The sequence below is a fragment of the Cyclopterus lumpus genome, chromosome 19 (assembly GCF_009769545.1).
Source record: "Cyclopterus lumpus isolate fCycLum1 chromosome 19, fCycLum1.pri, whole genome shotgun sequence".
NCBI classification, from domain to species: domain Eukaryota; kingdom Metazoa; phylum Chordata; class Actinopteri; order Perciformes; family Cyclopteridae; genus Cyclopterus; species Cyclopterus lumpus.
In genome coordinates, this window is record NC_046984.1 from 2,386,134 (window position 1) to 2,413,804 (window position 27,671).

General features: G+C 44.2%; 1 protein-coding gene across 2 annotated transcripts; it reads left to right on the top strand.

Moving 5' to 3' along the window:
• Positions 1-12,876: 12,876 nt before the first annotated feature.
• Positions 12,877-25,156, top strand: bms1 (BMS1 ribosome biogenesis factor). 2 transcript variants are annotated; one of them, XM_034559013.1, is made up of 23 exons: positions 12,877-12,969; positions 13,831-14,017; positions 14,227-14,417; positions 15,074-15,153; positions 15,600-15,788; positions 15,891-16,033; positions 16,521-16,642; positions 16,732-16,925; positions 17,024-17,166; positions 17,449-18,014; positions 18,688-18,789; positions 18,933-19,084; positions 19,699-19,780; positions 19,981-20,060; positions 20,985-21,176; positions 21,283-21,471; positions 21,862-22,042; positions 22,511-22,569; positions 23,218-23,340; positions 23,809-23,956; positions 24,043-24,218; positions 24,397-24,558; positions 24,768-25,156. In XM_034559013.1, the coding sequence occupies exons 2-23, from the start codon at positions 13,839-13,841 to the stop codon at positions 24,993-24,995; spliced, it is 3,681 nt and encodes a 1,226-aa protein (XP_034414904.1). In that variant the 5' UTR covers positions 12,877-12,969; positions 13,831-13,838; the 3' UTR covers positions 24,996-25,156. The 2 variants fall into 2 exon arrangements, with proteins under 2 accessions (XP_034414904.1, XP_034414905.1); XM_034559014.1 differs by having other exon boundaries at positions 20,988-21,176; positions 24,768-25,146.
• The last annotated feature ends 2,515 nt before the right edge of the window (positions 25,157-27,671 follow it).

Genomic DNA, 27,671 nt, shown 5'->3' on the forward strand with positions numbered 1-27,671 from the left:
TAGATCAGCTGTAGTTGTACTCGACAGCTTGTTGCTCTGAATATGTGAAACTGTGTATGTGTGAACATGGTGTTCCAGAAAAAAAAAAGAGAGCCTTACTCTCAGTGGAGCCTTATATGCAACATGAATGTATTCATATTATTATAATGCTTATATTTCTAAAGGTTTAGACAGCCATAGCACCATAGACTGTCTACAAATTCAAAGATGAAAACAACAGACAAACCGCACAAGACTGTAGAACTGACCTGTCAATCAAAAGGTAGCCCGATATAATGAACTCTAAATGAACATCATGCTGTATTGAAGAAGACTTGAAACTATTGAGATCATAAACTCATGTTTACAATGTTTACTGAGGATATAAAAAGTTGCCCCATGATGGCCATCAGAAAGAATGCAGGTTAAAGGTACTTCCAGTGGCTTCACTTTTCAGAATGTGTGTGTGTGTGTGTGTGTGTGTGTACTCAAGTGAAAAGATGTATGTCACGTGATGGACTTGGTGTTAGGAAGGTAACTTTGAGAAAAATGTCTGCTGTTCAGCTCTGTTTGAATTGGACTCATCATTCCATAATGAACTGATCCCGCCACGCTGCTCCGAGTTGACTGGACTTTTACTATCTCATTTATCACTCTCTCTCTTTCACACACACACACACACACACACACACGTACACACACACTGTGTCTTTCATGGTTGGGCTGCAGACCCTGACCACCAAGCTGAGATCTCTGGATTAGGAATGATGACTGCCAAGGGAATGCTACACACACACACACACACACACACACACATACACACATATAGAGGCAGACACTTGTAAACACACAGATGAACAGTGTTTTTTATTTTTTGGGTGACTGTGGGTTAGTGACAGAGCGGGTCGTTCTTCAATCAGAGGGTCGACGGATCGATCCCCGGCTCATGAATGGGTATGATGAGATAGTCCTGATGTGCAGCTGGCGCCTTGTATGGTAGCCCTGCACCTTGCATGGTAGCCCTGCACCTTGCATGGTAGCCCTGCACCTTGCATGGTAGCCCTGCACCTTGTATGGTAGCCCTGCGCCTTGCATGGTAGCCCTGCGCCTTGTATGGTAGCCCTGCACCTTGCATGGTAGCCCTGCACCTTGCATGGTAGCCCTGCACCTTGTATGGTAGCCCTGCACCTTGCATGGTAGCCCTGCGCCTTGTATGGTAGCCCTGCACCTTGCATGGTAGCCCTGCACCTTGTATGGTAGCCCTGCACCTTGTATGGTAGCCCTGCACCTTGTATGGTAGCCCTGCACCTTGCATGGTAGCCCTGCGCCTTGTATGGTAGCCCTGCACCTTGCATGGTAGCCCTGCGCCTTGTATGGTAGCCCTGCACCTTGCATGGTAGCCCTGCACCTTGTATGGTAGCCCTGCACCTTGTATGGTAGCCCTGCACCTTGCATGGTAGCCCTGCACCTTGTATGGTAGCCCTGCACCTTGTATGGTAGCCCTGCACCTTGCATGGTAGCCCTGCACCTTGTATGGTAGCCCTGCACCTTGCATGGTAGCCCTGCACCTTGTATGGTAGCCCTGCTATCAGTGTATAAATGGGTGTGAATGCATGAACATGTAGTGTAAAAGCACTTTGAGTGGTCGGAAGACGAGAAGGTAACTTTACTGATCTCCTGTGTCAGTAATTCATTTTAATACTTGTATATGGACCTTATTTCACTTTGATATAGTAGTTTAAGTGCACATATGCTGAAAGAAAACGGTTAAATAACTTTGAAAAGATTTATTTGAGTTTGTTCTAGAAAATTCTTCACGTTCAATTCCATTGTAGATGTCCACTTAAAGCAATTAACCTTGGTTGGCTCCTCTGATACACACTCCTGTGGGAAAGCATCTCCACTTCCAAAGCTGATGATGAAATCCACTGCATCTCTATCAATCAGGGCTCAGAGGAGTACGAGTTAAGTGTAAAACAATGGGGCGGAACCAGGCCATCCGTCACTGCTGTTGCTGCCGTGATAGAAACTATTACCTCAGTGTAAACGGTCGGACTCCAGTGGGTTTCATGGCGCCGTGTGTTGTACTGAGCCGCGTTATTGAACACTTCAGGGGCAAATCTACAGCCCTTTTCAGACATGCTCTTCGCTCCCTGAATGTGCCGAACATTCACTCGTCGGCCTTATGTTTGAATAAGTCTTCCAGCAAAATGTCTGTAACACTTTCAACATTGCACACGTCTGACACACACACACACACACACACACACATTCTGAAAAGTGAAGCCACTGGAAGTACCTTTAACCTGCATTCTTTCTGATGGCCATCGTGGGGCAACTTTTTATTATAAGAGTACTCGTGATACAGCAATGCCCTCATTTCGGCTTTTTTATTCCATGCATTCTTCTCCCTTGTCAAAGCCTTGAGCTCCTAGCCTGCAGCAGGTATGAGGAGCGAGCAGGCAGCAAACTCAAGGTCTGGAGAGTGAGGCCCATGTGGAAGTGCCTTAAACTTGCATTCTCTCTTCTGACCATTAGGGGGCTAAAAGGAGTTTGATTGTATAGCCGTGTATGATAAAATGACTATTCCCTCAGTTAACATTGTAAACATGAGTTTATAGTCTCAATCTCTAGTTTCAAGTCTTCTTCAATACAAAATGATGTTCATTTAGTAAATGATGGTCCATATAGCGTAAAATACACCATAACGCAGGGGATGCTTTAGGGTGGGGCTACCTTGTGATTGACAGGTTACTGTGTACATTTTTTAAATTCTCGCATGGTTGTAAAAATAAAAACAGATGGCAAAATGCCAAACCCAAGGCTTCAAACGCGTAGTCCAGAAACCAATGGGTGATATCACGGTGACATACGAGGTCTGATAAGCTCCCCTAAGTCCCCCTGACTCAAGTGACTCTTTGCTTGAGGATGTGTGTAAGTCTTCACACTCCTGCTCCTGTGATACTGTGTTTCAATGGTTACTGGTGGTTCTCCTTCACATCCTTCTTCCAAACAACATTCTGTCCATTCTCGCTGTACTTCTGCCACTCCAGGCATGAGATTGATATCGATCTTCTCAACAAAAAAAAGGGCCAATGAGCATCTTAAGATGTCGAACCATCCCTGCAGCGACCACTCTGGTTTGGTCTCACCGTCTGTACTTACATTTAAATTAAACGTTCGCAGAAGCTCCAGAAAATGGTCCTCTCTGTTTTCCTGCGCGCACACTGAAACATCCTGCCAGCATTGCCAGATTTAGCACATCTCAAGACTGTTTCGAGAGAAAAGAACGCTTGAACAGTGCGAGCAAAATATTGCCAGCTGAATTTGGACATATGCGACTATTTTACTGTCAGCGGTGGATGGGGGAGGGCTGATTGGAGCTACTGTCGAGTCAGCAGAGGAGCCCATTGCTATGCTAATGATCTGCTCGTCACATGCCGGAGGTTCTTCTCTGACACCGACCCGCTACAGCTGTCCTTTCCTGCTCAATGGCACACAAAGAGGCAGCTGCAAATACCGCACACTGGAAAAAAAACACATCTGGAGTGCAAATACACTGTGGCCGGTCATCCTTGACCCTTGACCTCTCGCAACAAAATTGGTTGGTTGAAGTGTATGGGAATTTTGTTGCACAATATGCAAGATATGTTTTGCTTTATCTTGATCCGCTTGCAGTGGAACCGTTTCTTTCTGTTGGTTATGGTAGTATAATACATTCAAAGGTTAGTCATCATCAAATACCTCTAAAAGCTAAAAGCACATCTGGTCAGATGTTTGTTTGTCAGGATGGAGGATACGATGAGTTTCACTCTGTTAGCTGTGAGAAATATGGGTGTGCAGTTATCACTGCACCAGAGCACACTTTGGCTTTACACCATGTCCTCTGTGTTTTGTGCTTTAATGCTTGTTGAAGAGTTAATACTGAAAATACAGAGTCCTGAACCAGCTCACACACACACTGTGTGAGGTGTGAGTGCACTTACAAATGCAAATAGGAGCTACAGCACCGGCGGAAGCTCCTTTCCAGATGAGCATGCATGACAGCATATTACTTTCAAATAAATGAATGAATAAATATATATGTTTTATTATTTTAAAGTAATATACTGTTATGCATCATCATATATATATTTCTTTTTCTTTTTTTTACCTTCCCAACCCCTCCAAAGTCTGACTTTGCCATATCACACAGAACAAAGTTGAAGAGCTTAACCAGGGTGTTTATCATATTAATGTCATATGAATTCAAATAATGTTGTCAAAATGTAACCTTTGACAGTACACACAATATTGCAACCCAGACTAAATGTAGCTAATTGTTCCATTTACAGTGCATACATGTGATATTCCAGAAGAGTTACGTGGAACCCATAAGAACCCGCTGAGAATAATCCTTTTCACGCCAGACTGATGTGTTTTGATATTCATGCTCACACAGTTGGCCTTTGTCTAAGAGAAGAATCTTACTGTTGTCACAGAGAAGATATCGCATTTTAAAAGATTATCTTGAAACGAACCTCAAGTTGAGAACCCCCCCCTCCCCCCAGTGGAGGGCTGGTTGTGGACCTTGAGGAGGGGGTTGGAGTATGTGTGTCTCAGGGGCAGGAAGGACCCACCTCCTCTCCCCAGCCTCCCCCCCTGGCCAGGCCCTTTGTTCCCTGATGATGTATGAGACAGCATCTCCCTTGGAGTACCACAGGAACACGACAGCGGAGCAACAACGCTGTCCCATAATGGAGACTGATGGGACGGCTCCCGCTCTCTTCACTTTGTCCACTACTAAGATTGAGCTGGCACAGCACTCCAGGCTCCTACGGGGCCCTTGGACAGCTCCGAGAGGGGCCCTCGTAAGAGAGTTCTTAACCTGACGGCAGCTCACGTCTGTCGGCCGTGCTGGGTCCCGCCACAGGCCTGACAGGTGGATGGATGGATGACGTGTGGATGGACGGGGACCTGCGCAGGTCTTTGTGGGCCGGGTGACAGTGGAGGAGAGGTGAGGGGGATCCCGGGCCCTCTGGTTCCTGTTGGACATTCCTGAGATGACTTTCCTCAGAGCCTTCACGTGGACTGAATGCACTTTGGTTTCTGTCTGAAGATGTCACGCACATGCAAAGCAAAACATTCAGTAATGAAGCTATTGGAGCTTTTTTACATTTGCTGTGAAACACCGTTTCTGAAACTGGGGCCCTCTTTGTCAAAACACTACACTCCAGAAACAAAGGCATAGACACAACATACAAAATATCATAAATGTCTTGAAATACAATCCATTCATTCAAAACTATATACCCCTTTTCTACAAACGCAGCTTTACACGTAAACACAAAATAAATCGCTCCGTCCACATGCCAGCAAACATGAATCACTATCATCTAGACACATTTTTATAACAGCATCAGACACAATTACTCTAACTGAAGATGGACATATGTATTGTACTGCCAAAGAAGATACAGTACATTGCAATTACAGTCATCTAACTCCAAAACATGTCTCCATTGTCCACCTGAATCCTACTTATAGTGTCCAAACTCTGACTTCTAGCGGATCTCATTGGGTACAGGCGTTATCACAGGTGCATTCTGGGTACAGATGATTGAGTGTCTTTCAATGTCACACACAGGCCTTCCCTTTTGAACTGCATACAATTCTAACAGAAATCTTCAGATGTAAAAAGTTTTAGATATTAAAACAATATAACTTTTTCTATGTTGTTCTTCGAGGTCTTGTGAGGTAATGTGAATGTAAAGCACAATATTCAATTCAATTCAGTTTATTTTGTATAGCCCAATATCACAAATTACAAATTATCCTCAGAGGGCTTTACAATCTGTACACATACGACATCCCTGACCTTTAAACTCACATCGAATCAGGAAAAACTCCCCAAAAATAACATTTGACAGGGAAAAAAGGGAAGAAACCTTCAGGAGAGCAACAGAGGAGGATCCCTCTCCCCGGATGGACAGAATATGGCCTGACCTGTCTATTAGGATCAGAAACCGAATGATAAAACCAAACCTGTGCTATACATGTAGGTATGCAGGTATGCCTCTAACCTCTGGCATTGAGTATAATCTAAAGGCCATTACCAGTTTAAAGAACATTTCTGCCTTCACCAGCAGCTAGCCGGACTTTAGACGTTGTTGTTCCATCGCCTTGAACTGGAGTGGCTCTGATTTGGGACCAAAGAAAGAAAAAACAAGCAGACCTTTTTGTGTTTGCCGTGAGAGTCCCTCTTGGCCCCGAAGACTAAAAAAACATCAACATTAATATAATGGTCCACCTTAATTGGGGCAGATGATGAGGAAAGGACAGATGATGAGGAAATGAAAGAGGAAGACCGAAATAAAAACAAGGAAGTGATAATGAGACGTGAGAGGGATACAGGTGGAGGGAGAGGAGAGCTCATATCCGTGTGTGTGTGTGTGTGTGTGTGTGTGTGTGCGTGTGCGTGTGCGTGTGTGTGTGTGTGTGTGTGCGTGTAATATGTGGAGAGACCATGACTCACACAGGAAATAGATATTATGATCTTTCAGAGATGGAGTCTCAATTATTGAATGGATATTACGGTGCATATCTGAATAACGTCCCCACTACACAAAGACTTGACACACATGCACACAAATGTCTGCCGTGAATCATTTCCTGTGATACATAGAGGCTATGGGAGTTATAGTTTGATTTGTGTTCTCTAGGTGTGTTTTAGAACTCTGGGGAGACGGGATAGTTTTCATACTTCATGATGATGATGAAGCCACATATCTAAGGCTTCCTGACTCACTACATTTGAACCCCAATGTCTGTGCTTCATGTCATCGCCCTAATATTACCAGCTACTTAACAACGGGCCCCCAAAGTGTGGTTGTAAAGAGTCAATGTTCTGTCTCATTGTGTTTATGTCAATCTGGACATTGCGTGTGCATTCGAGACGGAGCATGGTGGCACACAACACCTTGAAGTGAATGGACACACCATTCAAGTGTTCAAAAATGTCCCTTTAAAAATATAACTTTCCAAAACAAACCAAAAGCATGAGTTGTTCTCTCACACTGTCAGCACACAGTCAATTCATAATGTTTATGGAGAACATAAACTATGGCTGTGTGCCACAGGGGCTACAAAACACGAGATGCAGCAAGCGATTATTTGACCTTAAATGGAGTGAAGTTTGCCTCTTTTTACATTTAAAATGTTGTCCACGCCATAATGACGAACAGTGTGTGCGTGTGTCAGGAGGGGAATCCACAGATCCAAAACAAGGAAGTGAAAGCGAGTAAACAAGGCCAGCTCATAGGTCACAGATGATTGACCTGGCCTTGCTCTCGGGTCTTGTGTATGTGTGTGTGCACCAGAACTGATTTTGAAAGGCTCACTGCTAAATATAGTCTTCAAATTCCACCATTCCATGACATGTGTGCATTGGTCAAATGTGTGGGTACGAAACTGTGACGGTGACGTTGTCGGGAGGGCGTCGCCGGACCGCCTCCATTCTGCTGCTAGAATGGATCAAAACTCATGCCAGAAAACAGGCTGACATGTTTACTGCACACTCCAATACAAAATAATCAGACAGAAAGATAGAGAAGTTCTTGGGGGGTTACCAGTAGAGAGGAGTGTGTCTCCAAAGGGGGGGAGGGGGAGCAGGTGCACTGAGGGGCAACTCATTCATGGAGGTTGCTGCTGATTTGGTTGTAAACCGTGTTTGCGCCTCTAAAGCGCAGCGTACAGCGAACAGCGAACAGCGTACAGCGTACAGCGTACAGCGTACAGCGAACAGCGAACAGAGTACAGCGTACAGCGAACAGCGAACAGCGTACAGCGTACAGAGTACAGCGTACAGCGAACAGCGAACAGCGTACAGCGTACAGAGTACAGCGTACAGCGAACACCGTACAGCGTACAGCGAACAGCGTACAGCGTACAGCGAACAGCGTACAGCGAACAGCGAACAGCGAACAGCGTACAGCGTGCAGCGTACAGCGTACAGCGAACAGCGTACAGCGAACAGCGTACAGCGTACAGCGAACAGCGTACAGCGAACAGCGAACAGCGAACAGCGTACAGCGTGCAGCGTGCAGCGAACAGCGTACAGCGAACAGCGAACACCGTACAGCGAACAGCGAACAGCGTACAGCGAACATTGTAAAGCGTAAAGCGTAAAGCGTAAAGCGTACAGCGTACAGCGTACAGCGTACAGCGTAAAGCGTAAAGCGAACAGCGTACAGCGTACAGCGTAAAGCGAACAGCGTACAGCATAAAGCGAACAGCGTACAGCGTACAGCGTAAAGCGTAAAGCGAACAGCGTAAAGCGTAAAGCGAACAGCGTAAAACGAATAGCGTACAGCGAACAGCGTACAGCGTAAAGCGAACAGCGTACAGCGTACAGCATAAAGCAAACAGCGAACAGCGTACAGCGTACAGCGTAAAGCGAACAGCGTAAAGCGAACAGCGAACAGCGAACAGCGTACAGCGTAAAACGTACAGCGTAAAGCGAATAGCGTACAGCGAACAGCGTACAGCGTACAGCATAAAGCGAACAGCGTAAAACGAATAGCGTAAAGTGAACAGCGTACAGCGTAAAGCGAACAGCGAACAGCGAACAGCGAACAGCGTACAGCGAACAGCGTACAGCGAACAGCGTACAGCGTACAGCGTAAAGCGAACAGCGTAAAACGAATAGCGTAAAGTGAACAGCGTAAAGCGAACAGCGAACAGCGTACAGCGTAAAGCGTAAAGCGAACAGCGTAAAGCGTAAAGCGAACAGCGTAAAGCGTAAAGCGTAAAGCGAACAGCATACAGCGTACAGCATAAAGCGAACAGCGAATAGCGTAAAGCATAAAGCGAACAGCGAACAGCGTACAGCGTAAAGCGAACAGCGTAAAACGAATAGCGTACAGCGAACAGCGTACAGCGTAAAGCGAACAGCGTAAAGCGAACAGCGAACAGCGTACAGCGTAAAGCGTAAAGCGAACAGCGTACAGCATAAAGCGAACAGCGAACAGCGAACAGCGTACAGCGTACAGCGTAAAGTGAACAGCGTAAAGCGAACAGCATACAGCGTACAGCATAAAGCGAACAGCGAATAGCGTACAGCATAAAGCGAACAGCGAACAGCGTAAAGCGAACAGCGTAAAACGAATAGCGTACAGCGAACAGCGTACAGCGTAAAGCGAACAGCGTAAAGCGAACAGCGTAAAGCGAACAGCGTAAAGCGAACAGCAAACAGCGAACAGCGAACAGTGTACAGTGTGTTTACTTACGAGATTAAATTTTTAAATATAAACCCAATTTTTGTTCTCAAAGAAATGTGTGTCTTACTAGCCAATTTTTACATTCAAGAAAATCATTTTAGCATTTTCTGTGATTGTTTATGATGCTGGATGTGCTTTTTTTCTTAGATAGATGTTCTTTGTATGTATTCCTCCTCTTTTTTTGCTGTACTCAAGTCTCATGTATTTTAACTTGTTAAATGTTACAATTAGCTTTTATGAGCTGAAAACACACTGTGAAAGGGTTAAAGTTCCAAGACGAAAACATGTTAATTTACTAAATGAACATCACACTGTATTGAGGAAGACTTGAAACTAGAGATTGAGACCATAAACTCATGTTTACAATGTTTACTGAGGGAATAAATCAAGTGGAGTAATTTTGTCATAGACTTCTATACAACCAGACTTCTATACAGCCAGCTTTACTTTAGCAGGGCGTTCCTGCTGGCAATTTCTTTCATCAAGGTGTTTTATATTTAAAGAGAAGTATGTGTTGAAGTAGGTTTGCTCCATTCACAGCATTCTCAGTAGCTAATTGAATTGTCAAACTTAGTCCTCATGCAGGTCTAAGACAGCATGAATTCACCCTGACCCTGAACCCTCAACATTATGGATATGGAAAAAGACGTTCACAATGTTGTTGCAATACATTTACAATGATGCCTGTTAACTTTTGACCATGTGCAGGGAGTTTCCGTGGCCAACTCATTTAATGCAACACACAGAGTGTGATGTGTGTTTATCCTTCAGTCAGACTCAGTGATGTGGAAATATTGGCTATGGATTTGTTATGGTCTCATTCATCTCTTCACTTCTCTCTCTCTGTATTCTCTCACTCTCTGATAACATCAGGTCATCTCCACTAAATGACGGATCATTCCACTACAAACACCAATGCGCTGAAAGTGGACCAATTTATCAGATCACGTTATTGCTCTGTGTGTGTGTGTGCGTGTGTGTGTGTGTGTGTGTGTGTGTGTGTGTGTGTGTACTCCTGGTGGGTAGAGGTGAAACTGTGAAAAACTATGAAAAAGAGATTAATCTTGTTTCACTTTCTCTGATCTCTCTCTCTCTCCCTCTATCTCTCTCTCTTTCTTCCTCTCTCTCTTTCTCTCTCTCTCTCTCTCTCTCCCTCTCTCAATGGGACCTGAGTCAACATACACTTGTTTAGTTAACGGTAGCAATTAAGAAGATGTGCATGGTTAGTTGTTACTTCATGTATAATAGATTGTAGCATGTTCTTAAAACAAGAAGGAGACAGTTAAACGTTGCACATGAACATGTTTTGTATGTATTGTCACATTTTTCTCTGAGATTCTGTGGCCCGTCGTAGAGATATTCTAGTTACTGTGTGTGTCAAGTGGAACTTTAAGACTAGATCTCTTTTCACCACACGTAACTAAGCAGGTTTGCCTTAAACGTGCATTCTCTCTACTGTCCAGCAGGGGGCGACTCCTCTGGTTGTATAGAAGTCTATATAAATGACTCTACTTCTCTTGATGTATTCCCTCAGTAAACATTGTAAACATGAGTTTATAGTCTCAATCTCTAGTTTCACGTCTTCTTAACGGGGCTACCTTGGCGTTGTCCCGTCTGGAAGTTTAACCCTTGGTAGAGTTCAGTTGTGGGACAGACAACAATAGAAAAGTGTAGATAACTTATTTGTTTCAAGCTTTTTGGGGAATTCAGCGAATAAAAAACATCAGCGTTACCGGAATATTACTGGGAAATGTAAACTACGTACTCTCCCACACAGGGATCTTTACTTCACACAGGCAAAATCTGAATATTGCCTGTATATTGAAAGAAACTTCCTTCCAGTGCTTGTATGGAATTATTATTTGCAGACATGGAATAAAACATTTATATTTTTTCAGCAATGAAAAACCACCTGAAACTAAGAACGTCTGTGTCTGTTAGCGTAGAATGAGCCCCTCATATCCACATAGGGAGTCCTGTTCAACCCCACATTTTGCACCGCCACCAAACACGGTCTCTGGAGACTCTTTCGCCTTTTTACATTACCGGAAAGCCACCATAGTTCTCTGAACGTGAGCCGCAAATAAGAAATATTAAACACTACATAACCTTCAGCTCTGATAAACTCTTCCCCACTTTTCAGCTGTGAGAAAATGTGGACTTTTCCTTTGGTAGTCATGTCACTTGCCATTGTAACAAATTATTATATATATAATATATTATTATGTTATATATATACTGCATATATGTATATTGTGTGGTGCATGCGGTGCTTTTTGTATGAAATTGAATAGAAAAAACCAAGACAATAAAAAATGAAAAAAATAAACTGACGAGCTGTCCCTGACAATATTCCTGGCCATGTTTCATGATCACCTTTTTCCAGGAAGGGTGGGGGTTAAATGCCAGATGTAGGGCACCAGATGATGATAACAACAGTACTGATACTATTAGGAGGAAGGTGAAAATTGATCATCTAAAAAAGACAACGAGCACTTGACGTCAAAGAGAGGAAGTTCAAAGGCTTTGGAAACCAGGAGGGCGGCACAGGGGTCTCTCAGATCCTTCATGACATGATGCCAGTGGGGACAACGAAGAAGACGAGGATGAAGAAGACAACAATGATTGTAGTGTATCATATATTCACCCACTGTGGTGTTTGTGGCTGTTTGCATGATCTCATCACCATCCTGCACACCGAGCTGCTCAGGGATCTGCTTTGTCTGCTGGCACCATCAAGTGGTATGACATCTTCCCTGCAGCTAATACAGTTCTGTGCTGCCACTGTGTGTGAAATACATGTTTGCAAATATAGATCAACTCAAATGAGATGCCCAACAGTGATTTCATGTTTGTTGTAACTGTGCTGTCTGTACTAGAGTTTAGCAGGATGCCCAGTTGTCAGAGATGAAGCTGGTGTTTGAAGGCCAGAGTGTAAAGAGGAACTTAGAAGGGAAAGAAACACTGGATTTGTGTCTGTGAAGCTCTGAGGCCGTGTCAGCCGTGTTACCTTTGCTCCGGCACACGGTCCCTGTGAAGGCCTGCCAACGCGCTGACCCCTAAACATCAAACAGAACTTCCCCAATGCGTCTGTGTGTCTTTCCATTTCAATTCATGACATTTGTTTTCTGATCCCTTCGATCCTTTCACCGCTTTTTATTTTTAGGATTCTTCTCTTTTACATTTTTTTAATTGTTCTTCAGTTCAACAGTTCTTCTCTTCTTTCATCTCCTCGTTTCATATTTGTCCACATTTATTTTTTATTTGCTCACCAAGAACAAACCGATTCATTTGAGTTATTCTATATTCAAGATATTATATTCAAGTGGGTTTTAACTTGTCTTTCACCAAAGTAAGCCAACGTCAGCCATATCAGTTGTACGTTTAATTATATGAACGGCGCCTCACCTCTCACCTTCTTTCACTTTCAGAACAAAATCTATTAAAAACATGACATTGCTGTCCTCTGTTGGTTTTCTTGTCAAATTGTTTTCTATCCCTTTTAACGTAAAGGACGCATAATCTCAAACCAGCCTGCAGAGGGCGCCATTGTAGAGGTTCTGTTTGTGTCGCTTGCTTGTTCGTCATGGTGCGGAACCTCTTTCAGAAAGTTGTTTCTACTCGTTTTACTACGAGGTGACGCTTCCGTTCACTTCCGGGTCGGAGGTTACGATACACATGTGAGCACTGAAGAAAACCGACTCGGACCAGACTACAGCAGGTTTATCTTCAGGTATTGCGAGTCATTTATTTCCCTTTTCTCCACAGAACATTTAACGTAAGTGAGTAGCTAGCTTCTGTCTCTACAGCCACAGGAACAGACCGGAAGTTAACTTTCTATACAAACTGTAACATTAGCTTGTATTCCTGATGGTCCCTCGCTCGTCTATATACACACACAGAAGTAATGACTACATCATAACAAACCACCTGGACAGACACACGGCCATGTCCTCTGTGTGTTCGGCTAGAGAGACACACAAAGAGTTGTCAAAGGCCTCTCTCACTTCTAAAAAACAGTATAGAGCATTCACGTAAGCAGCGTGGATCTTGGATGTGTATTTGTGGATGTTTTCTTTCTTTAATCAAAGTTCATAAAATGATATAAAACATGAAGGAGAAATGGTACCAGGAAAAGACCAAGAAGAAGAAGTATAAATAGTTTTTGAAGGCGTTGTAGGTGTTTCAGCGTACAATGTGGTATCGTACTTGAGTCGGGCAATATTGGATTTCCCTTTTCATTCTTCTTTTGATGATAAACATTTATGGAACACACTTTACCATCTAAAATGAGATGATTCCATGAGACTTCTTTCCAAATAATTTACCATAATGAAGTGCAACAGCTCTTTTCTGCCAAATTAATCTTCATCTCACGTTGCATATCAAGTACATGTTCAACATAAAATCCAGAAGTTTTCAATGTAAAAGTGTTCATAAAATATATGTTCCTGAAGAAGTCCTACACTGATGAAAACAAAAAAAGACAGCTCTCTGCTCTTGTTCATGTCTCTAGTAAAAAAATAAAATAATAATAATTGAAAAGTGTCACATTCCATCACAGTGAAGCATGATTTCTTATTTGTTTGCCCAGTGGACAGGATGGACGGGAAAGTGAAGGAGCAGAAGCAGAAGCAGCATCAGCAGAAGCACAGCGGGCCGAAGGCAGAGAGGAAGAAGCTCAAGAAGCACGGGGGCCCCACGGAAGAGGATGCACGGAAACGCAACCCCAAAGCGTTCGCGGTGCAGTCGGCCGTCCGCATGGCCAAGACTTTCCACAGGTCGGTCCTGATGCCTCTCGTCTTCAGCTGTCCTGCTGCACATGTCTGTCTGTAGCATCAGAGATGTAGTGTCCATTCTGTTGTTCTTCATACTCGCTTCTAATAAGGGACACCCATTTGACATAATTCATCGAAAGTAGCAAGAACCTATTAAGTAAATTCCAGAACATTTCGACTAAATTTGTGGACATTTTTTTTCTTCCTTTTAGGTCCCAGGACATGAAGACCAAAAAACACCATATCCCCCTTGTAGACCGAACTCCCCTGGAACCCCCTCCAATTGTAATTGTAGTAGTCGGGCCCCCCAAAGTGGGAAAAAGCACCCTGATCCGCTGCCTGATCAAAAACTTCACCAGGCAGAAGCTCGGCGACATATGTGGACCTGTAACCATCGTCTCTGGTAAGTCTGGCCTCTGGTTTCTTCTGTGTTCGTGGTCCACTTCCGCAGAGTGCTGCTATTAAAGGTATAGTTCAGGTGTTTTTCTGACGGGGAGTTCTTATCTATCTGTGCTCTCTTCAAAGCTACAAGACTCCATTGGGGGGAAAAAACGGCAATTTTACATTACAGAACACGGGAGTTGCTGGTCTACTGCTCCCTCGATCGTTTGCTTATGACCAGCGACTCCTGTGTCCTGAGAGGTCAAAATACTGTTTTTGTCAATGGAGTCTGGTGGCTTTAAGGAAAGCACAGGTGGATACACCGCTTCAGTTTCCCATCAGAAAGGGCAGTATGACAGCAAAGTAAATATAGCAATATTGATTCTTGTAGGTGTCTAAAACATGTCACACATCAATACATGAGTTTGCTTTTTCTCCACCAATTATGGAGAAGGACCTCATAAATCTCCACTTCTAAACATTCAATGTTACCTATCGCAGTTTTCCACAGTAAAACATCGACCATCTCTGATTAAAATGGCTGATGTGTCCATTAGCTTTAAATGTTAAATGTTTTATATTTCATACTTTGCTTGACTTTATATGTTGGAGCGCTCTATGATTTTAATCTGATTTCACTGTTGTTGTTTTTATGGTCATGCTTTTTGGATTCTTCAGGAAAAAAGCGGCGCCTCACTTTCATGGAGTGTAACAATGACATCAATACGATGATCGACCTCGCAAAAGTAGCTGACCTGGTGAGACAATAAATGTATAAAAGGGTTGATTTAAATGTATGGAAAAGTATTGTGGCCAAGCACAAGGGGAATTATTGGAGGACGATTTTCTTTTTTATATTGCATTTTTGAGAATAAAGTCGAGATTTCAGTTTATGTTCTAAAGTTCAAAATGTAAAATAATTTCTTATGTGTGTTCTTTCAACCTTTCCATTTCATTGAGATGTGAAGCAGAATCACGCAATTAAATATACTTGTGCACTTTGATATATAATCAACTACACTCTGTGTTGGTATTCAAAGTTTAGTTTTAATCCACTTGTTAACGTTAAATGAAAAAAGAAAAGTCACTTCTTTGACTAATAACCCGTTGATATAAAGTGGCTTAATAACTTCATTTGAATAGCCGCCAGAAGGCTGAATAAGGTACCATGTACTGCATTAAGCACATTGTTTGTCCCTCCCAGGTTCTGATGCTGATCGACGCCAGCTTTGGCTTCGAGATGGAGACTTTTGAGTTCCTCAACATCTGCCAGGTGCACGGCTTCCCTCGTATCATGGGCGTGCTGACTCACCTGGACTCCTTCAAGAACAACAAGGTGCTGAGGAAGACCAAGAAAAACCTCAAGCATCGCTTCTGGACGGAGGTGTATCAGGTAAGCACGCCCTAATAACACCCCCACCCCACCACCATCGCTCACACACGTAATCCTGCACGCTGAAACCATAACTTGTGCGCTTGTTTGAACCCCCGACAGGGCGCCAAGCTGTTCTATCTGTCGGGTATGGTGTACGGCGAATATCAGCTCCAGGAGGTGAAGAACCTCGGCCGCTTCATCTCAGTCATGAAGTTCCGCCCTCTGGTGTGGCAGACCTCCCACCCGTATGTGCTGGTCGACCGGTGAGTGACCACTGCAGATGTGCGCTACTTGCTCTGAACTGCAAACGCAGTCGCAGCACGTTTTTTGTTTATTTTTACATATCACATTTGAATCTGTACCGAGAAGTGTATGGACACCTTCTACACATGTTGTGTGAATTTGTACAACAGAAATAGTGAATTGTGTGAACCCTTGAGTCCAAGGGTGTATTTGTTTGATTAGTAAAATGGTCTTTGAACATATTTTATGATATTATATTCTCTCTCTCTCTCCTCGCCTTCGTGGTGCTCAAAGACGCACGGCAGTGGAAACCTTTCAACATGTTTTCATTCCTGTTATTCTTATTAATAAGAATATTGATAAATAGACAATAATTCAGTTTATGAAGGTTGCATCTGACATTTCTGATTCCATTCCATTGTCCAAACTGATTATCCTATTTCGGGTCGCGGGGCTTTTAATTTGTACGTGCTCTAAATCGTTATTTTCCTCTCTTCATTCCAACAGTATGGAGGACCTTACGGACCCGGAGTTGGTGAGGACAGACCCCAAGTGTGACCGCACGGTGTCCCTCTACGGCTACCTGAGAGGGACACATTTGAAAAACAAAGGCCAGGTCCACATCCCAGGTAGATGAGCACAGTGCTACAGTAGTACACCCGAGGAGCACCAACGAAGCGTTTACAGTAATATATTTTTCCACGGCCACTTTCTGCAGGTGTTGGAGACTTTCAGGTGGCGGACGTGAACTTCCTGCCGGACCCGTGCGCCCTGCCCGACGCTCAGAAGAAGAGGGCGCTAAATGAGAAGGAGCGTCTGCTCTATGCACCCATGGCTGGCGTCGGGGGGGTCGTGTACGACAAAGACGCAGTCTATATCGACCTTCCTGCTAGCCACGTCAACCAGCAACAGGTGTGTGTGCGCAGAAGACTCAGACTGTTCTTAACTTCAAATGGGACCATTTAAATCAGATTACAAGTAATATTATTTTACTATTCCCCCCGGTGCAGGAGGAGATGCGGCCCACCACAGAACTGGTCCAATCCCTCATTGACACGCATGCCACCCTAGATGCCAAGATGGCGGCCAGCAAGGTGTCTCTGTTCAGCGGTTCTGCCACCCTGGAGCCTGAAGACATCGGCGAGCAGAGCGGGTGAGACGCCTCACAGCTCTCTTTCTCTTCTCTGGGGACAGACGTCAGGGAAAGGCCTCATCGATAGCTAATCGTAGTTTGTCCACTAGAGAGCACTAAACCAACACAGAATGATAGTTCCTCGCAGTAGCTTTAAGATTTTTTTTTTTATTTGTCAATTTTCATATGCACATGTGATTTGTCTGAACACAGCAAAATAATAGTAAAAAAGCATCTGAAAAGGTTATACTGCAGCCTTGTATTTGACTGAGATTGTCTAACTTGTTTTGTTTGTGTGTTTAGAGAGAAGGAGGGTCTTCAAGAGGAGTCTGTCTGGGACCCTAACACCCAGAGAGAGAGGAGGAAGGTGGTCTTCACGACGGAGGATGAGGAGGACGTCAGCGGCTCCAGTGATGATGAAGACGGTGACAGTGAAGACAGTGACCAGGAGGATCAGGGGGAGGATGACGGCGAGAAGAACCTGTCCACATTTCTCAAAGAGGCGAGAGCCAAATGTGTCGAAACAACAAAGACTGGAGCGGGCGCTCCGCCAGTGAAGAGACCGAAACTGGAGGAGAGGAAGGGAGAGAGCGCCGAGGTGCCGGCGTTCGCCGACAGCGAAGACGACCTGGAGGTGAGCGAGGACGAGGAGGAGAGTGGGGGCGAGGAGGAGGCCGGGAGAGCGGGAGACTCCGGGCACTGTTCCGAAGAGGACGAGGAAGAGAGTGACGATGGCGAGGAAGAGTCTGAAGGCGAATCGGGGGAAGATGACGTTGCAGCCGACGCTGCAATGAAGGAGAAAATAGCGAGTGAGGAGGAGGAGGAGGAGGAAGAAGAAGAGGAAGAGGAGGAGGTGGAGGAGGAGGAAGGTAAATATACTGTCGATTCTAAAATCTGTTTTTAATTTTATACTTTTTCATTTTAGTGTTCTACAAAAGGTTGCATTAATCCTAATTGTCCTCTTCTGATACTGGTTCAAAAACCTTTTACTGGGTACCAGTCCAAAACCTGATTTCCTTTTTCTTGTTTCTCTTTTAATGTGAAATCATTGAGTAAGTAATAAGTATTAATGAGCTGACGCTCATGCTTTACCCTGGAAACAATTGCCGTTCACAAGCTTTTGATACTATCATCTGATCTCCAAAATCGTCCCGATTGTCACGGAATGGCAAATGTTGCTACTTTCATAATTTTTTTTCTGCGACCCTTTAAAGGTGAAACGTGTCGGACCACATGCCACAAACAAGTAGGGGGCAGCATTTCACCGCTTAATCCTGAATGCAAGTTGCTACAGCTAACTGAAGTCAGGGCAGCTCTACTTCTCGCTTCTCATGTTGTGACTCGCTATCGCCTCCTAGAGGTACAAGCGGTAGCTCATTTCAGTGGATATCTCTGCTACACGATGCATAGACGTGTGCACAACTCCTATTGGCTAGTGACGGTCACGTGGGGGCGATGTAAAGCTCCCAGAAGAAGCTCTTAAATGTTCTATGTGACAAGAATTGTGTTGCGAATTTTCCATTCTCCTGTTTCTGTCGGCAGGGGGTCTGAAGTGGAAGGAGGGTCTGCAGCAGAAAGCATCGGACGCGTTTCTGCGGCAACAGCAAGCTGCCCCCAATCTGAGGAAACGGGTGTATGGTTCAGGTAGGCCGAGGCTCCGGTTGCATGTGCACACAAACATATATATATATATATATATATATATATATATATATATATATATATATATCACTGCATATCTTCTTATAATGTAAGTAAGAAAGTCAACCCTCTGTTTTTGTCTCCAGTTGTCGAGGTAGATGATTCTGAGGATGAGGAGCAGGAGCTGGGGGGGCTGTTCCGTGTCAGCCGCCCTCAGAATAGCAAAAAGTTCCAAGCAAATGCGGTCGACAGCTCCCGTTTCAGCCCCGACGCCTCCCACAACTGGGAACTGGAGGAGGTACAGTGGTTACTAACAGAGCCCCTTTTCCACTGCAGGAACTTCCCCCAGGGACCAGGAACCTTTTGAGGAACTTATTGCATTTCGACAGCAGGGACCAGGGTCTAAGTTTAGTCCTGGGGACATTTAATCCTCCCAAAAGAACCTGGTCAGGGGAGGTACCCTCTGGGGTGGGGTTTGCAGGGATGACCGTTGCTGATTGGTCAAACACACCTTGTAGAGAGAGTCCTCTAGTATCGATTTAGGACAACGGGGGGGAAATCAGTGAATACTATGCAGCGGTACATCAGTGAATACTATGCAGCGGTACATCAGTGAATACTATGCAGCGGTACATCAGTGAATACTATGCAGCGGTACATCAGTGAATACTATGCAGCGGTACATCAGTGAATACTATGCAGCGGTACATCAGTGAATGCTATGCAGCAGTACATCAGTGAATACTATGCAGCGGTACATCAGTGAATACTATGCAGCAGTATTCCTGGGACTTGCATCTCCAGGAGCTTGTTTGAGAGTACTGAGTTCCTGTTGTGCTGTTGGTATGAAAACAAACACAAAAAGACGTTGAAATGAAACTTCCGGGTCGTTGTGTTCTTTGTGGTTTCCAGATGCTGAACTCCATCAGGGACTGCTTTGTGACAGGGAAGTGGGATGAGAGCCAAGACGCCGCCACGCTGCTGAAGGAGGACGGTGAGAGAGGAGAAGCAATCCACTCCGCCTTTAGACTTATGGAGGGAGAAAACTACAAACAATTCTCCTGATTGAATTATTGTGTTCGATGTGGAACTTTTGATAGCAGACACGTGTGTGTGGGGGGGGGGTGTAGCTGGGTCCCACAACAATGTGGTGGCATGTTAACACACCTGCTTCTGTTGCTCTGCTGTGTCCAGAGGAGATGTATGGCGACTTTGAGGATTTGGAAACGGGAGAAGTTCACAAGGACCACACTGGGCAGAAGGATCCGGCAGAGGTACGTCTTATTTACAGCAAACAGTCTAAATGAAGATGATTTTCCACTGGACCATTGAAACATTATGCCGTTATGATCAAGTTTTAGTTTGAACACAGCATCCACTACATCCAGTGTTCCAGTAATCTCTGTAATTACTGGACCAGGTTCTGAGTGCATGGCTGTATGAAGGATCTAATATAATCCAATGTTTCAGTCGAGCTCCGCTACAGAACCGGTTGAGGGTGAACTTGCTTGCTGTAAGAATGGGACACGTGATCCAGGAAAATGATTGAAATGCATAACCTTGGGTACTATGTATGAAAGGGCCACAATGACTAGGTTTCTGCTCGGCCTGTACCAAATAGTTCATAGCTTCATTCATACATTCCTGTGTCCTTGTCTCTGTAATTGTTGTAAATCATACATTTATTGAAAGAAAAGTTCACATCATGATTTATTTATCTAACGAAATAATCTGCTTCAATCCATATTTGTGAACGTTTAGCCTTTCAACGCGTAAACACTGTAAAAGCAACGGGGGCGGTGGAGCAGCACTATAACGGCACCATCAGTTCTATTTATCCTCAATAACACAATCATATCTTGCCCTTTTCTTTCGGATGATATAACGACAGGCATTTGAAGCTTCAGTCAAAAAACTCTATAAAAACTGAATGTGAAAAAATGACATTCGGTACAGTCTCTGCAGATGTGGATGTGAACTGGAAGTCAGTACCGGACTTCAGTCTTGTAGTTTGCACATCAATCATTCTTGTTTTGCAAATCCAATATGTCCCAAACATGTTCCAACTTTGACTTTATGCGCTTTAAAGCTTTTACATACGACCAATACTGAAAAGAGACGTGTCTGAGTTGTCTGTTTACAGCTGCCTTTAGTTCCCTCAGTAGGATGATGGTTCGTCTTGTATCGCTTGTGACCAGCAGAATAGTGAGAACGATGATGATGATGATGATCAGGAAGAAAGTGTGGTGAAGGTGGACGACAAGGAGGCCATGAAGAACAAGCGTCTGGAGAAGAAACAGAGGCTGAAGGAGAGATTCGATTCCGAGTACGACGACGGAGACGCCACTTACTTTGATGACCTGAAGGAGGAGATGCAGAAGCAGGCCGAGGTACCCGACATGTTCCTTCATCATACAGAAAACCCTCCGTGTGGTGAAGCATCAATGAGAACGTTGATAAATCATACATCACATTTTTCCGCCTTCTGTTCCTCAGCTGAACAGGGCGGAGTTCGAGGATGTGGACGATGAGACCAGAGTGCAATACGAAGGCTTCCGACCAGGAATGTACGTCCGATTAGAAATCCCCTCCCTGCCCTGCGAGTTCGTCACCAACTTCGACCCCCATTATCCCATCATCCTGGGCGGTCTGGGCTCCTCTGAGGGCAATGTGGGATACCTGCAGGTAGGATTTGTTTTGCTCATGACTGCGTATCGTACTCTGGGCGTCCTGTGACTCAAATGCCCATTTAGATGGTAATCCTGTTAACAGTATTGTTCACATAATGGAGAAGAGATGCTGGATCATGTGATAATATATGCAGAGGATGTGGCTGTGTGTCACACACAGAGCTCACTTGGGGAGAGCTGATTAGCATACCGTGTATTTTCATCCAGTGTCAATCATACAGCCCACTTCTAAACACCTGCACGTTCCCTTTAAGTAATACTACAAAGGGTGATATATTATATATTTGTACTTATTTATTGTATCATCCCGGTCACACTACTGCCCTCAGAGGTTTTCTTGATAACATTTTAACACAGCCAAATCAAATCCGTGTGTGCCCGTCAGATGCGGCTGAAGAAGCACCGCTGGTATCACCGCATCCTGAAGACGCGGGACCCCCTCATCCTGTCTCTGGGGTGGCGGCGCTTCCAGACCATGCCCCTGTACCACATCGAGGACCACAACGGACGCCACCGCCTGCTCAAATACACACCGCAGCACATGCACTGTGGCGCCTCCATCTGGGGTACGGCTTATTTCATGGACCTCAACAAGATTGCATATTGTAGTTTTGTTTATTGAATAGCTGTGTTTACAAGCACACGGTAATCTGATTCAGACTAAAAATATTATTCTAATTAACGCATCTCCATTGGCTGCTTACAGTTAAAAAAATACATATATGTATTCCTGTTCATGCTTTACACAAAAGTGCTATTGATAATTAAGACCTTCCTCTCTACATGTATATTTACTGCTGTGGTTGTGTTCATCAGGACAGACCATATTACAATATTATAACTATTTTATTTCCACATATATTAGAAATGGGTTGCACGGTGCCGCCTCACAGCGAGAGGGGTCGGCCGTGCGACCGCGGTCAGCGGCTCCAGGCAGTGTGCCATGTTATTTCTCAATAAGTGTTTTGCAGTCATGTCTATGAATATCAGCTGTGTCTGATAATAATAACCGCCATTCGCTCCCCCCTTTGAAGGTCCTGTCACACCACAGGGCACCGGTTTCCTGGCTGTGCAGACGGTAGCAGGAGTTAAGGTAGGTCTCAGCAGTTGGTTCAGTCTGAATTGTTCCCGTAACGTGATGGAGCGCCAGTAGACGTGAGAGTTACCCAAATGGTAAAATGGCCAAAATATGTGACTCCAAGTCTCAAAAACCTTGACTAAATGGAATAATGCATTAAGCTCCCTCCAAAATCCCACAATAAGACACTAAGACCTCGAGGAACACCACAGTGCTGGGATTTGGTATCAAAAACATTTGACAATTTGACAAAACAATTCTTACAAGAATTCTGAATGTTATCCTTTTACTTTATTGTTATCTGTAGTGGTTATTTGCATAAAAACACAATTAGAATTGCTATATATCTGCTTTGAACATTTTTGGTGGGCATTGGTTGTTTTGATCATGTATTATAAGCCACTTAGAGCTGACTCGAAGTTCCCTCTCTAACATGTATTGTATGTGGAAAACGTCTCCTTCAAACGACGGGATTTATTCAAGTTACACATCGTGATGATGTTGACTCCTTTTCTTCTGTTCGCTCTACTCTGGCTCATTCCATAGAGTCGCTGTTCACAACGTGGCATTATCAGATATATCTTTGCTGATCACATTTGTCTCCCCCCTATTAAACTATATATCTATGTAGTTTACTGATCAATTCCTGTTTTCTTTCTCCAGGCTAATTTCCGTATTGCAGCCACAGGAGTGGTCCTGGACCTGGATAAGTCTGTGACTGTGGTGAAGAAGCTAAAACTCATCGGTTACCCCGAAAAGATCTTTAAGAACACCTCCTTCATCAAGGTAGGGGGACTTTAGTTTACAGCGGTCTGTCTTTTAGGGCAACAGTTCATCTCCAGCGTTTAGGTTCAAAACTAAAAACACGAGACATTAGAAGTGATGGAGCAATGATGGGGGGGGGGGGGGGGGGTTATTTATTTATTTAATTATTCTACTGATTTGGCCAAATGTTGATTTATTTCTTCAGATGTCACAAAAAGTAGTGCTTGATATATTAAATTATATTCTTTTAAATCGTAGTATATTGGTTACAGTATCTCAATATATCCCAGTATATTGAATAGTAACCCGTGTATCACGATTCTTGCCAACACACATTCCTAGTTTTTTTTTACTAGATTTAACGCACATGCTTTTTGCTCCATTTAAAAAAAAAAAAATCTAAACAAAGGCAGGCCGACGTGAAGACGCAGTGATATGATATTAATACTACTGATGTGAAGTGTTGTGATTGACTCCTCCCTCTCACAGGGCATGTTCAACACGGTGCTGGAGGTTGCTAAATTCGAAGGTGCTTCCGTGCGAACAGTATCGGGGGTCAGAGGTCAGATCAAGAAGGCGCTATCTACGCCAGCAGGAGCCTTTAGAGCCACGTTTGAGGACCGCCTGCTCATGAGCGGTGAGTGTTTGTTACGACATCGTGATGCAAAAGTGTAACAACACAATGAGGTATCTCTTCTGAAGGCCTGTGTGTGTGTTGTGCAGACGTTGTGTTCCTGCGCTCCTGGTTTCCGGTGACCATTCCGCAGCTCTACAACCCGGTCACCTCTCTGCTGCTGCCCGTCGGTCAGAAGGACAGCTGGGCGGGCATGAGGACCCTGGGCCAGCTCAAACATGACCTGGGCATCCGCAACAAACCCAACGCGGACTCTCTCTACAAGGTGAAGTAGCAAATGCAAATAATCAGTTATTTCTGCAGCAATGTGTCGTCGATCACGGGTAGCTTGTGGCAACTGAACTCTTCTCTGAGATCTCATGCAGTTCGAGCATCTGTAGAGCTTTAACACCAAATAGAGATCCTGACTTGATGTTTGTATATCCGTCCTTCTCCCCTTCCAGCCGGTGGTCCGAGCCCAAAGACACTTCAACCGCCTCCAGATCCCCAAGGAGCTCCAGAAGGCCCTGCCCTTCAAGAGCAAACCCAAACAGCTGCAACCCAAAGGGAAGACCCCCAGAGATCTCCAGAGGCCCAGTGTGATCAGGGAGCCCCACGAGAAGAAGGTGAGCACAACCGGACTGCATCCGCAGTGAGGGCGGAGCACTGGTGACCTCAAAGTCTCTTGTTTGTCCTGACAGCAGAAAGAGTCCAGTGTGTTCAGATGTCACCGTTTAGATAATATCGTAACTGATCCCAGACGACCCTGGACCGCCCCCTGTAGTGAGACTGGCTTCATCTCTAAGCGTCGCTCTTCTTGTCCCGTTCCTTTTAGGTGGCGGCCCTGCTCCACGCTCTGAGCACGGTCCACAACTACAATAGGAAGAAGGCCCACACGCTGCAGCACGCCAAGCACAAGCAGTTCCTGCAGGAGAAAGGAAAGCAGGAGGAGGCCAAGCTGCAGAGACAGAAGGAGGCGCGCAAAAAACTGTACCGCGCCATGGGCCAGGCGGACCAGAAGAACCAAAGGTCCAGTCTGAAGGGGGCGCCCAAGGACGACTAAGTCACTGGATCTGGACTTGAGGAAAACCCTCTGCAGACTGAGATGCTCGGTCTGCTCTTTGGACTATTGACACGTGCTTCATAACTTTGGCATAAAGGTTTTAATTGTATTTTTTAGATTTATTGATATTAAACATCATCTGTAAAGGAAACGTGATCTGACATGTGGCACTGGTTTGAATATTTGAAACTGTCCTATCAACTAAATGATGTCCCTGTATATTGGAGCATTCTCCTGATGGTTGGTGAATTTATGGGCAACGTCATCATATCATGAAGATATTGCAAAGTATTGCAAACTCCAGGCGAGCTGTCATGTGCTTTTTACTGAGGAGTGGCTTCCGTCTGGCCACTCTACCAAACAGGCCTGATTTGTGGAGTGCTGCAGAGATGGTTGTCCTTCTGGAAGGTTCTCCTCTCTTCATTGGACACTGGACCTCTGTCAGAGTGACCATCGGGTTCCTGGTCACCTCCCTGACTAAGGTCCTTCTCCCCCGATCGATCAGTCTGGCTGGGCATCCAACTCTAGGAAGAGTCCTGGTGGTTATTTATTTATTTATATATATATATATATATATATATATATATATATATATATATATATATATATATATATATATTGGTATGAAAAAGTTTGGGCACCCCTGATCATTTTCAAGATTTTCCTTTATGTATCATTGGTTGTTCGGAACAGCAATTTCAATTAAATATATCATATAGCAGACAAACAGTGATATTTAAGAAGTGAAATTAAGTTTATAGGAATTAAAATAATTACTTAAACAAAAGTAGGCAGGTGCATAAATTTGGGCACCCTTGTTTTATTTATTTGAATACCTTTAGCACTAATTATTGGAACACCAAATTTGTTTGGTAAGCTCATTGACCCTTGACCTACATACACAGGTGAAGCCAATCACGAGAGGGTATTTAAGGTGGCCAGTTACAAGTTGTTCTCCTCTTTGCATCTTCTCTGAAGACTGGCAACATGGGAGCCTCAAAACAACTGTCAAATGACCTGAAAACAAAGATTGTTCAACATCATGGTTTAGGGGAAGGAGACACAAAGCTAGCTCAGAGATTTCAGCTGTCAGTTTCCACTGTGAGGAACATAGTGAGGAAATGGAAGACCACAGGCACAGTTCTAGTTAGGGCCCGTAGTGGCAGGCCAAGAACAATCTCAGGTAAGCAGAGGCGAAGGATGGTGAGAACAGTCCAACTCAACCCACAGACCGGCTCCAAAGACCTACAACATGATCTTGCTGCAGATGGTGTCACTGGGCATCGTTCAACTATTCAGTGCACTTTTCACAAGGAGATGCTGTATGGGAGAGGAATGCGGCAGAAGCCTTTTCTGCGCCCATGCCACAAAGAGTCGCTTGAGGTATGCTAAAGCACATTTGGACAAGCCAGCTTCATTTTGGAATAAGGTGCTGTGGACTGATGAAACTAAAATTGAGTTATTTGGGGCGGTATGCATGGTGGAAGAAGAACACACCATTCCAAGACAAACACTTGCTGCCTACAGTTACATGTGGTGGTGGTTCCATCATGCTGTGGGGCTGTGTGGCCAGTGCAGGTACTGGCAATCTTGTTAAAGTTGAAGGTCGCATGGATTCCAGTCAGTATCAGCAGATTCTTGCGAACAATGTTCAATAATCAGTGACAAAGTTGAAGTTGCGCCGGGGCTGGATACTTCAACAAGACAAGGACCATAAACACCGCTCAAATTCTACCAAAGCATTCATGTAGAGGAACTAGTACAACGTTCTGGAATGGACATCTCAGTCCCCAGACCTGAATATCATTGAAAGTCTGTGGTCTGTTTTAATGTGGGCTGTCCATGCTCGGAAACCATCAAACCGGACTGAACTGGAGATGTTTTGTGAAGAAGAATGGTCAAAAATACCTTCAACCAGAATCCAGACCCTCATTGGAAGCTATAGGAAGCGTTTAGAGGCTGTTATTTCTGCAAAAGGAGGATCTACAAAATATTGATGTAATTTTTCTGTTGGGGTGCCCAAATTTATGCACCTGCCTACTTTTGTTTAAGTAATTATTGCACACTTTCTGTAAATCCTATAAACTTAATTTCACTTCTTAAATATCACTGTGTTTGTCTGCTATATGATATATTTAATTGAAATTGCTGTTCCGAACAACCAATGATACATAAAGGAAAATCTTGAAAATGATCAGGGGTGCCTAAACTTTTTCATACCACTGTATATACATATATATATGTATATGTATATACATATATATGTATATACACACGTGAAACTCGGCACCCTGACGTCACTCATAGGTCGGAACCATGGCAACCATGGAATCTTCAGGTTAACTGTCAATCAAGCATAACTTCACTAGGAATATCCATATCAACAGGCGCTCTCTCCCGTGATGGCTGTGATACATGTGACCTGCCCAGTGGTCCGCCACAAATTGATTACCGTACAGTAGTGTAACTTCATATGTTATTACAAATATTATTTAATATAATGTCCAAAATAATATTTTTTTGTTATATCAAATTGGACAAAACGCTGCTTAAAAGGGGGTCTATCTCCGTACCGTAACACCGTACCGTGCATTGCATTTCAAGCCGTGGGGTATCCGCGGAAGCCGGCTCACGTGACCGCAGTCTTTTGAAGCAGAATATTCAAATGAACTGGAT

What these genes read in the sequence shown, in the direction of transcription:
- bms1 (XM_034559013.1), top strand. Translation starts at nt 13,839, where the DNA reads ATGGACGGGAAAGTGAAGGAGCAGAAGCAGAAGCAGCATCAGCAGAAG. An exon ending in GGACCGCCTGCTCATGAGCG is followed by an intron (nt 23,957 to 24,042) that starts GTGAGTGTTTGT and finishes TGTGTTGTGCAG; the next exon opens with ACGTTGTGTTCCTGCGCTCC. An exon ending in GGGAGCCCCACGAGAAGAAG is followed by an intron (nt 24,559 to 24,767) that starts GTGAGCACAACC and finishes CGTTCCTTTTAG; the next exon opens with GTGGCGGCCCTGCTCCACGC.